A 12,415-nucleotide genomic window follows, 5' to 3' on the forward strand; every position below is an offset into this window, starting at 1 on the left:
ATGTTCATCTGGAAAGTACATTAAAAGCAATAGTACATAGAGTTTATTTTATAGCCTTTTGTTGTAATCCCGCAGTTTTCAACTGTGATTGGACAAATGTAAAAATTGGGCTAGTTTTCATTCCTTTTGGGCGGGTTTTAAGTTGTCATTGGGATTGAAATTTTTCTTGGACCTGGCAACCCTGCCTGGAGGGCCGGAGCACTGCAGAATTTAGCTCCAACCCTGATCAAACACACATGAGCAAGCTAATCAAGGTCTTCATGATCACTAGACAGTCACAGGTGCGTAAGTTTGATTAGGGTTGGACCTAAACTCTGTAGTGCTCTGGCCCTCCAGGGTAAGATTTGGGGAACCCTGGTGTAAAGTCCTATATCCAGAGCGACCATACACCCTAAAAATTGTGCTAAATAGCACTAAAAGCATTTAAAACCATTTTAGCACCTATATAGCACCTCTGTAGAACAATAAGTGGTGCTAAAGCATGAATATAGCATCACTTATGGTTAACGTAGCCGAATATGGTTTTAGACAGGTTCTACATAGGTGATGTTTAGCACTAAAATTATTACTATGATTACGAGCCAGTCAACCACTTTTAAAAGGACACTTCACCCATTTGCATTAAGCTTTGTAGTTAGAACCAATGTTTTTAAATGGTTGTGCATAATTTTCTCAGTTACTGCTGAGATAGGAGAAATACAGATTTCAGTGATGCAAATCATCATTTTGCATCATTGAAAGAAGGAAGTCCAATATCCTTGTTGAGCGGGTGAGACTACAGACACCCCTTTTCTTGGTCAAATAGGCACCAAATTCGAAATGTATTTTACATTTTGACTACAAATATGATGCACTTTCAATAAAGATTAATGTTTCTACGGGTGAAATGCTCCTTTAATGGTTTAATTTTGAGTCGTTTTTATAGTTTTCCATGCTGCATTTTAAACATATCCTCGCTGACACAGCTAATGTGTAACATGTTGGCCAGACACAAGTGCAGATGTCTGGGGTTGTACATGGTCATGCAGAGTGGGATGATATTCACATGGTCTCTTTCCTCTGCCAGTCTCACTGGAAAGGGATATAAACTGAAGCAGCAAGCCGGTGGGAGATTGACAACATCTAGCCTGACTGCTCACTAATGAGGGAACATGAGACCAGAATCACTGATCACCTGTGGAGATCAACACACTAAACTATTCTGAACCCCCCCCCCAAAAACCAATTACATTCACAGTAAACAAAGACCGCTTTTACTAAAGCTGCAGAATGAATCATTAAAATTTTGTGTCGAAGAAAGTAATTGACCATTCTTTCTGCAAAACAGGCATGTAGATAAAAAAAACTTTTGTCATTTAATCTTACTGATCCAGAAAGACAAATTATGATCATTCAGGATTTATTCAAGGAGAAAGAAAAGAAAAAGAAAGGAAAAAAACAATCATTCATTCCCCCATTGCTTTACAGCATGAAATATAAACTCTGATATGTGCAGATGATTGTCAAAGGCATTGAATATACAAGCCCCGCATCAACAAAAGATTCACATCACAGTAACGTTAGTATTCGTATGCCACTCCCAAAATATGGATCATCGTTGTCACATGCATATGAGTATATAATTCACATTTCACTGGGCAACTTTTTATTTCGGACAGGGTGAGATGCAGAGATAACAGCCTGCATGTCATAGTTGCATTTTTTAAACGTTTGTATACTGTATATATATATAGATAGATATAGATAGATATAGACATGTTTCTTCATACATAAAGTTACATAGTGAGAACAAACTGTTGAATCAATAAGCGCATTGAACATGCTCGCAAATCTTTAGAAAACCATTCGATGCGGTTGCATGATATTTCTTTTCTTTCCCTAGTGACAAATTCGTAATAAGTCAACATTCAAGAGACAGGTTTTAAAAACAGCACAGTTACTGGGTAGCACAGACACCTGTCAGTCACAGCTTTATCATCATAAGAGGCAAAAGTGAGCGCCTGAGTTGGTAAAAAAAGGAGACGGTTGGGAAAAGATTGGGAAAGGTGCATCACAACTGATCATTGTTAAATATTCACTGTAGATGCTTTGTACAATAGAAATGCAATTTTCTCTGAAAGTACAACACAGAGCGAGAGACAAGGGCCAAATGTACAGATTGTACAGAAGTCAGTTGATAAACAGCAGCTGTGTACTGTGTGTGCCTGGAGTTCCAGAGAAAGGCAGTGCTTATGAGAACACACACAGACGTACACAAGACTCATCATCTCCTCACAAACAACATGATAGACACATCACAATCACAATCTATTTACAAAGCCTTTGGACAAACGGTGTGACTGCTCTGGACACATGACCAACAACCATGATACTTTAAACACAGATCTAATACAGATAAACCACTTTGTAAGCCTTCTATTTGTCCTTCATTGCACTCGCTGATAATTTAAGATATATTTGTGTGTGTGAGAGAGAGAGCCATGGTACACACTACTGTGTATGTGCATGTATTTGCTGTATGGATCGGTGTAATGCAATTATTCTAGTAAAGTCAAATAGTCAACTCACTGCAATTGTTAATAATTTAAAGATATTTGTGTTTGGCTTGGTATCAGACGTATATTCATCTCTCTTCGAAATACGTCCCGTGTTTTGGTTTCATACTTCTCTACACAGCAAACAGACAAATGTGACAAACACAAAGTACACGAACACTGAGCCCGAGGTGACAATGTAATATTCCAGGTTCAATACAACTTAAGCCCTATTGAAATCTGTGACATGCTATTGATTTCTGTGAATAATTTCTTTCTTTCAATTCATCCCTCAGTTTGTTTATGCTAATGCACTTACACTGGAAGTCTATGGGCAGAGCATAAAATGGAAAATACAGGAAAGTACAGCTTCAAAAAATATAGTAAAATATACAGCCATAAGATATAAGGCACTCGAAAAATGGCTGGGTTATTTTTGACCCATAATGGGTTAATATTGGACAGAACACGTGCTGGGTTAAAAATTGACCCAATGGTGGGTTATTTTAACCCAACTGCTGGGTTATTATACCCAGTGGTTACATAACAACAACCCAACATTGGGTCATTTTTGAACCAGCATGGGGTAATTTTTAACCAAGCACGTGTTCTGTCCAATATTTACCCATTATGGGACAAAATAGCCATTTTTAGAGTGAGAGGTGCATTGTGCAACTTTTAAAAGGATCTCTTGACGGAAATGCAATAATCTATATATTCAGTGGTGTATAAAGACCTTACATAATGAACTGTATTGTTTGTAATGTGTAATATATTTTTATTTACTTACTACACTGCAAAATATTATGTGTTACTTTTAGCGGTAACGAACATGTTACAAAGAATTTTTTTAAATCAAGTAACGCAGTTACGATTACTGAAATTTAAATGAGCTGGTTACTCGCGTTACTCTATTTTGTGATACATGAAAACTTGCAGACAAGACATTTCTGATTTAACATCGCAGGACTGTGATGAGCGGCACAATGAAAAATAACACTTATTAATTAATAACATTTAATGTGTTGTCCCTATACTAACACACCTTCTGTGTTATTATTCATTGTCCCGCCCACCACGGTCCTGCAACATTAGATCAGAAATATCTTGTCTGCAAGTGTTCATTTATCACAAAATAGAGTAACGCGAGTAACCAACTCATTTAAATTTCAGTAATTGTAACTGCGTTACTTGATTTAAAAAAAAATACTTAGTTACATGCTCATTACCGCTAAAAGTAGTGGAATAACAGTAACGCAATAACTTTGTAACGGGTTACTCCCATCACTGTTTTTAACACAACTTGTGTTGGCCCTTTCATTTATTTTAACATGAAATAACGCCTTAAATGGCATGACACACACATACACCGCGGGTCTCCTTACCATGTAGTTGCAACCATGTTTCTATAGTAGCCCTAAACAGACAAACTGCTATATGGAGGGTATTTTGTCACTACAGATGTTGACATGTTTGGCAGCTATGTACCTTCTCTATGCATTTCGAATGAGATCACATTTGACAATCCCTGAACCCCCCCCCATGACAATAAAGCAGCATGGTAAAACACTATACACAATACTAGAAGGAACACAATCCACTCACTGGAATAAAACAGCCCTTCTGTACTGCTTGAATAACACTTGTTTTTAAACACATCACACCATAGACTTCTACTGTAAGTGTGCCTATAGCTCAATTTAGTTTCTGTAGTTTCTTAATTGAAATTGCGTTTGCAGCGCAAAGGTTGTGGGTTCGATTACTAGAGAACACACATACTGATAAAAATGTTTACCTTGAAGTCGCTTTGGATAAAAGCATTTGCCAAATGCATAAATCTACATGAATATTATCATGAAACAATTTAAAGTCAAAATTGATATACTGTTGATAAAGCTTAACATATTAAACCTGAAACATCCCTTTAAAACCGTTACATTTCATGCCTACACTGTAATTGACTCAAATGTAGGAAAATAAATGTGCAGTATAATCCATTGTTACCACAACACATATCTGTTAACATACGAACATAAATCGGTAACACTTTACTTGAAGGGGTGTTCATAAGACATGACACCTTCATAATTAAGACCTATGACATGACATGTGGACATGAACATAAAGGAGATTTATGCACGTTTATGACAATTGTCATTAAGTGTCATTTGTTAAATTATGTCATTTTTAATGCAAAGATGGCATGGTTTTAGATGTCTTTCTTATAAAACTATATGACAGAGTATTCAGTGATTCTTGGGAATTTGGATAAAAGAGGTTTAAATTTTGAAAAAAAAAGTTAGTTAAATTACAAAATCTGAAGGTATATCATTATAGACCAAGGTCTTGGCTGTTCAGCAATTTACTGGTGCAACCTCCCCTGTTTGTATTTTTTTTCATAAAATAGGCGTTTTTCCAGTTATTACTCATACAACATTTACTTTAAGCCTAAATAGAAAAAGTAATGATTTTTTTATTTAATAAACATATTTTTGTATTAATAGAGACTATTAATTTAATAACTCAACAGCACTGAAGAAACATATTGTAAGCATATTCATTTAAAACAAATAAAACTCCGTCTGACGGTGGTGACAATAATCTGACGGTGGTGACATTGGCCTCATTATTCCAAAATGTATACCACTCAAGACAATGGCTTCTTGCTTAAACTTTATGTAAATATTTGGTCCAAAAAATAACAATCCTAAGCACTGTGATGAACAAATATCAAATCATACCTTCCTAAAATACATAAAACCTGACAGAAAAGACAGAAAACCTGACGGTGGTGACAAAAACCTAATATAGATTAAAAAAAAGATGAGTTGTTCACATTACCCATCTTGTTTCCCCTCTGTTGCTAGCTACTTCAGACCTCTTCTTAAAAATGATACATTTATTTCATAATCTAATCTAATATTTTTTTTTTTACAAAGATGAGGGTGTTGACATGTTATGGTTGTCACAGTAGCAGTGTTCAAAAATATGAACAAGTTTAAGAGAAAATAGCAAACATACAGGAGCTTGAGTGATCTTGAAGCATGCAGTATAGCTGAAGGTTTGAAAATGGGGTCCTCAGGAATGCAGTTGACCCTGTAGTTGTCTGATTTTATTGCTTTTTATAAATATCTGACGGTGGTGACGAATATGTGGGACACATTTTGAGCAATCACAAAATAATATTAAATATTGTTCAAAACACACTGTTTGTAGTTTTTAATAAATATTACAATGTATAACCTTTCATGTGGTAAATATATTATTCAATTCAATTATTACTTTTGGCTTTTTTAATCAAGTTGAAATGATTATCTCTTAACCGAGGACAGCTGATTTTATAGGCAATGGGCCAGCATATAATCATTAAATTAATAAAAAATAAAAATAAACCTATAAAAGAACCTTACGTATGTGCAAAGGACCCCCTGATTATAACATTGATTCTTTTTCTTCATGACAATTTTATCAATTTCCAACAGAATTAGCACTTTTCTTAGTTGGACATGTTTTTGCCAAAGTTTCAAGAATCAGAGTATTAACACTTAATGACAAGTTTAATTTGTATCACTGGAAAAAAAGTGGTCAGACACAATTATAATGCCTCATAACAGCCAATGTCAAAACCAACCACATGACAGTTTAATGTAATGTTAACCAATAAAGCTAGGTAGTTTCTTAATTTTGATAATTTATCTGCAATGTCATGTTTATGTCAGATTTATGACAATTTATGATATGATCTCATAACAAAGACATCTCAAACAATGTCATCTTTGCATTTAAAATTACATAATTGCGTGAATGACACTTAATGACAGTTGTCATATGCGTGCATAAAATCTCCTTGATGTTCATAGCACGTGTCTTGTCATGATTATGAACATGTCATGTCAGTCTTATGAACACCCCTTCAAGTTAAGTGTTAATCTTTTTGTTCTTTTCTGAAATAACATTCTTCACAAATGTGCGAATGAAGACAAAATGCACGTCTTACCCGACTGAAAGTTCATAGTAGTTTGGACCTCCTCATATTGAGGAGTCATATTTTAATCAACACTGAAACAAACATTCAAGAAAGTGAAGAAAAATTCAGGATGGCACTTTGGAAAATGTCACATACTCTTAAATCCCTGCGTCCGTAGACAAGTTTTCCTCCTGTGATATTAACAAACCGTAAAGGGCAAAGAAGACATCAGTCACTTACTTTCAAAACATTGTGTGACATGACATAAGACCAGTTAGCCATCACTAAGGAAGGGAATAAATCTGAACTTAGCCCTTAAACCAATGCTTAAAAATCAGCCAAGTCTGGAAAAATGTTTACAGTCAATAAAAATCCTTTTGCTGCATCCACGTCGTTTTTGAATTACTGTAATTATGACGATGCTCTGAATGCCGAATTTCAGAGCAACAAAGCCGATGATGGCAAAAACACTTGATAACTTTCAAAATTTTGGAGAACAAAGAATATGGGTAGTAACATTACTAGCTTTAGAAACAAAGTAGTTCCTCTACCACTAGCATTAGCAAAAGTAACTAAAAAAGCTAACTAAAAAGTAACTAGAAATCCTTTTATTCTATATTCCAAACAATCCCCAGTTCCAGTTCTGGACTACACTCGCCCCAATCTCTACTATGTCATTGAACAAACCGCAATGTTTCGATAACTCTTTACAGTAATCCCAAAATGACGTGAAATCAACAACGTTTTACCACCCGGTCATACAATCATTATAAGAACGCAGTGGCAAACTTTATCAAACTAAACCACAAGCTTCACCTAAATCTGGCTGTATAGGACAATCTTGTAGGCATTACTATACCACCATTATATAGCCCAGTGAAACTGTGGAATTCCCTGAGAACTCGTACACTGGGCGATAAAAGACGCTGCCATGGCTTTTTGTGAGATGTGTGTGTGTGTGTATGTGTGTTTAGTATTAACAGCTATAATATATTCAGTAATCTAACATCAACTATGTCTGTATGTGGAGCTCAAAGTCACATTTGAAGCGGAAAGCGTCAGGAACAAGCTTCATCGGACTGCTTCGGCTCCATTCTGTCCCTGCGTTTAAAAAAGTCCACTAACTTAAGATAACAATTAAACATTGCATGTTTTAACGGATATCTGGAAATTCGTGAAGCTGAAGGTTTCAAAGCAATAATCTCCTGTCTGTTCGTAATACAGTAATTCACTTCCTGTACAGCCTATGTGCAAACAGATAAAGTCTCGACTCAAAAATTTCGCGAAACAGTCTAACGTAATTTTAAAAGCACTTTTGCAGGTCAGCATGACGAATCCTTAAAAAGCCCCCAATAGATCAGAAATGCTAGCTAATAATACAATAAACTTGTGAGCAAATAGAGATAGAGAATGAGGGCAGAAGGAAAGAGGGAAGAGCTAGAAGAACTGTTTGACATTGGCTCCGCCTACTTATACGGGCGGACACAGCCATGCACGCTTTCACACCTAAACCTCTGCAGTTTTTCCAGTCATTCGTTTTTCCAAAAGGTAACATGGCTGGCGAAGTACTTAGCAAAGTCACAGCAAAAACGTCACAGCTCTGTCCTCTTCTCGAAATGGAAGCTTTCGGTTGAAAATCCCCTTCACCTGCCCCTGCATGCATTGCGCCCTCTAGTTGCCTGGAGGTTGAAAGGCAGGTCAAACTGCGAGGTGCATTAGGCGCACATTTTTTTTGCCTCTCGGTGGTTGCTATGGCGATGGATCAGTCCTCTGCCTTTCTTTGACGGCAGGGCGGGGAGCGGGCTGAGGGGTGGGGCTTACAGGGCAGTGGCCTCCCAGCTCTCTCCCCGCAGAACCTGGCGTCACTTGGTCCCAGTTATCACTGTGCTAACCGACGCAACTGAGGGAGGGTGTGGCCTGCAGGGCTCTGCCCCTGAGCCAGTGGAAGTGGCTGCTGATGCCAGAGAACAGGAAGTGTGGGGTGGAGCTGTACCTATGAATACAAACGCATAAATATGAACAGGCCAGTTACCATACATGTTTTGTTTTTTAATTTTGTATTAAGTTTTTAGCTACCAATAAGAATGTAGTACTCTCTGCTAAATTTAACAACTCATTAGCATATTTAAAGTAAACAGCACAGAAAATATATAGACAGTAAGACTCGCTGCAATGCTCTAAATGCAAAATAACGTGACTTAGGGCTGGGACGATTGATCGCAATTCATACCAATAATGCCTGTCTGATATTGATTCTGAATCGCAAAGGCGATATTATGCACAGCTTTTTTATGTATTATGGCTTTTTGATCAGTAGGAAGTCCTTATCAATGTAAAATCAATGTGAGTTTGAGACATTTATAACATGTATTTGAAAAAGCAAACATAATCTTTATAAATATTCTTTATTTTCATGAAAATACCTGAAAAGGTTTCATGAACAGTGATATAAATATGCTTATGGCATTTCGTGAAGGTAAGTGTTTAATCCTACTTCTTCTGCAGCGCATATTGAGTTTCTTCACAAGAGCGCCCTATGGCGTTTGGATGTAGCGGCATTTCACCGTATTTCATTGAAAAGCATAGCAAGCAGAATCACACGATTTATCGTCCCAGCCCTACCATGACTTACAGTCTTTGCGTGGTATAGACGTTACGCCTGTCGCCATGTCATTAATAATCACTGTATTTGGATTCTGAGCCGGTTTGTGATTTTGGTTGAGAGATGCAGTCGTATTTGATGTAGTTGGTGTTTGGTTCGGTGGTGCGTTCACAGTCTGGTTTGCGTTCAGTATTCGGTTCTGATTGGCATTGCTTGCATCCATGCTGCTACCCATGCTGCTGCCCAGCTGCAGTCTTCTCATGTGTCGAACCACGGCCGTGGCATTGAAGGCTTGCTGGTACGCAGACAGAACAAGAGTCATTAAAGAGAAAGAAGTTAAATGAAAAGAAGATTCGTACGAGCCGACTTTTCAACTCACCCTCCATTTGCTTTTAGCAAAGTTTTTGCGCATTTGTCGGCTGACGGACTCGTGGATGTTCTTGCAGAGCGCAGTGTCCTCTGCGATCCTGAGGAGTCAAAACTTGTTATTCAGAATGCAAAACTAGTAACTCTCTCTTCACCTACGGTGACATCTCTTCTCCTCTTAAGCACTTTAAATTGCTGTGAAATGTGTAAACTCTCTACGGCTTTCTGTCCTTGTGTTTTGTTCTTCAATTTTCTTCGCTCTTGTTCAAGGTGTCTGTAGAGGATGTGCTAATTGCTGATTAGCGCTTTGGAATCTGTAATGCGAGATTAGGCGCAGCATTTTAATTGGCTGGCGTTTATTCAGTAGCTTTCCTGTTACTCCCGAGACAGATCTCCAAGCGTAGTAATAGAGAGAACGAATTCAACCTGATACTCATAACGTGCACGCAATCCCCCTCTGACATAGATGGCGTCTCGTACGAATATGAATCAAGTGTGACACTAATAACATGAAATCAACTCAGCCTCTAAATGTTGTTTGTGGGTTGTGGTTTAATTGTTTCGGTACACCTTAAGAGCCTTTGAGGAATAAATGACACTTTAAGAATATAAAAGTAAATCAGAAATGACTTTTAAGTACTTTTAACTGACTTTTATCTCTATAAAATGATTCCTTCTTAGACTAAATTAAAGTTATTATAAAATAGCAGCAGATATACTCGCACCTGTGACTACACAAACATTGAAAACACATTCTGTTTTATCTATATAAAATCTTGTAACATATAGAAGCTACGGTTAGGCTAGTTAAATATTTTATGTATGTTTTTTTTTTGTGTTTCATTTCTATTTCTTTATTCATTTAAAATTCTATAGTACGGTATTTTTAATATAGTATTTAATATATAGTATTATTTTGCTACTGGATCGCCCAAGTCTGCCCAGTGACAACCAACCGCTTCCCTTAACTTTTTTTATAACGTTTTAATTCTTATAAAATGTTTAAATACTGTTTCTAATATAAAATATATCCTCTATAAGATCAGTTTATCTAGCTCTCTCTCAAGGTTTTTTTCTCATAGAATGTTTAATTTTAGCCGCTGTACTACTTTTTTTAAGCTGAGTTAAACCACATCACTGTGTGACACTTCAATACATATGAACGGCCGCTACGCTAATACGATTTTGTTTTTCTCTCCCTGAAAACAGACCCAGTCCCGGTAGATGTGAAAGTTGGCACACCTCTGATCTACTGGCTGTCCTTCAACGTTATGCCCAGCTGATACCTGACCAACGATCACCGGCAGAACCGCTTAATCTCCGCTAAATCTCCATTTCCGTTCTCCCAAGGGTTTTTCCCTCCTAGGACTTATTTTTCCTCGGATAAAAGCCCGGGGTTTTTTTTTTCTCCTAGGGGGTTTTTCACCCCGGGGAGGCAGCCTTTTTGGGCTTTACCTAGCTTCCTCTTCTATACGTTGCTTTAGTAATACGTGCAATTATAATATTGAGTCATAGCCGCAGCAAATTTAACTGCTCATGCTATCATGTATTTTGTTGTGCTATCTGTCGTTTTCTGTGCTTTTCACTGCTTCTATTTATGTAAAGCTGCTTTGAAACAATTGACTTTTGTGAAAAGCGCTATATAAATAAAATTGAATTGAATTGAATTGAACTTTTGTTGTCCTCTTCCTCTTTGTTTTCTCTTGCTTTTATAAATGTAAAGCTGGTTTGGAATAATTAAACAATTGTGAAAAGCGCTATATAAATAAAATGTGAGTTGTTTTATCCTGTTGCTGTAGCCATTCTTTATTAGGGACTTTAAGCAACAGTTGGGAATGAAACGGCTACGGCGACCGGAAGTATGCTGTCAAGAACGTAAAAATCACTAAGGAACCGTAAACAGGACAGCGCAACGTGGTATTAATTAATTTATTAAGATACAAAAAATTGTCATTTAAAAAAGCAAGAGAAGGATTGCTTTTGGCATTACATGACAATCTTTTGTCAGAAGAAGTTTTTACTATTGTATGATGTAAATAAGTCTAAAAACCTAGATTTAAGCAATACTGAAAATGTTGAATACTTAAAAATCTTTAGAAGTAGCTTACATTTAAAACATTTGAACACATATTATATAAAAGACTTGTGGTACAATCATAAACTGATGCAATTACAATGTCATATGCCATGAATCATAACATTTATTTACATAATCTCTAACGGCAAATCAGCTGTTCTCCCGTAGTAGACCGTTACAGTAGAACGTCGCAAAGTAGCAGTTAAATTTGCTCATGCGCAATACAACGTCAGAATGCCGTTGCCGTTCCACCAGAAGCTGTTGTTTAAAGTCCCTAATATAAGCAGTATACTACTGAAGTTGGACTTTATGTTGATTTGACCACAATTAACCCCTTACTCATGGTAAAACCAGTGTAAAGCACAGTGTCTGGACCCTGTCAGAATCATGTCTTAAATTATATCTAGTCTTTGTGTTGGGGTCCTGGCAGTACCATGTTTTGGAGATGCGTGGTTTTAGTATTGGTTTATTCTGACCACGCATTTCCCGGGTCTCGTCACTTTTTCCCCGATCCCTTACATGTAATGATTTCCAGGTGTATGTAATTTATTTTGTCCCTTATTTATTGTCCTCGTGTTTGCTGTTCTGTGCACGTTCATCTTGTCGCATATCCTGTTGGTTTACCTGTGAGTACTTTGTGAAATCTAGTCTTAGTTTGTTTAATGTTTTTTTTAAGTTTAGTGTCAGTTCAGTGTCGTGTTTTCCTTGTCTTGTTTTGCCCCCTCGTGGGTTTTGTTTTTCTGTTTGTTCAATAAATTCCTCTGTTGTCAACGTCTGCATTTGGGTTCGTGTCTTGTGTCTCAAAACCCTGATACACAGTGTCATATTGTTCATTGCCTTATTTTACTGTTTTATTATGTTGAATATGT

At 36.9% G+C, this 12,415-nt stretch overlaps 1 protein-coding gene across 1 annotated transcript in view; it reads right to left on the reverse strand.

Moving 5' to 3' along the window:
• Positions 1-3,476: 3,476 nt before the first annotated feature.
• camk1da (calcium/calmodulin-dependent protein kinase 1Da) overlaps positions 3,477-12,415 on the reverse strand; it is a 63,518-nt gene continuing 54,579 nt past the window's right edge. Inside the window, exons 9-11 of the mRNA XM_065255315.2 lie at positions 9,483-9,570; positions 9,134-9,398; positions 3,477-8,494 (exon numbers count right to left, since the gene is read on the reverse strand). Coding sequence (XP_065111387.2) covers positions 8,364-8,494; positions 9,134-9,398; positions 9,483-9,570 — 484 coding nt within the window. The 3' untranslated portion in view covers positions 3,477-8,363. The remainder of the gene's footprint in view (positions 8,495-9,133; positions 9,399-9,482; positions 9,571-12,415) is intronic.

Source organism: Paramisgurnus dabryanus, chromosome 1, assembly GCF_030506205.2.
Source record: "Paramisgurnus dabryanus chromosome 1, PD_genome_1.1, whole genome shotgun sequence".
Taxonomy (NCBI): domain Eukaryota; kingdom Metazoa; phylum Chordata; class Actinopteri; order Cypriniformes; family Cobitidae; genus Paramisgurnus; species Paramisgurnus dabryanus.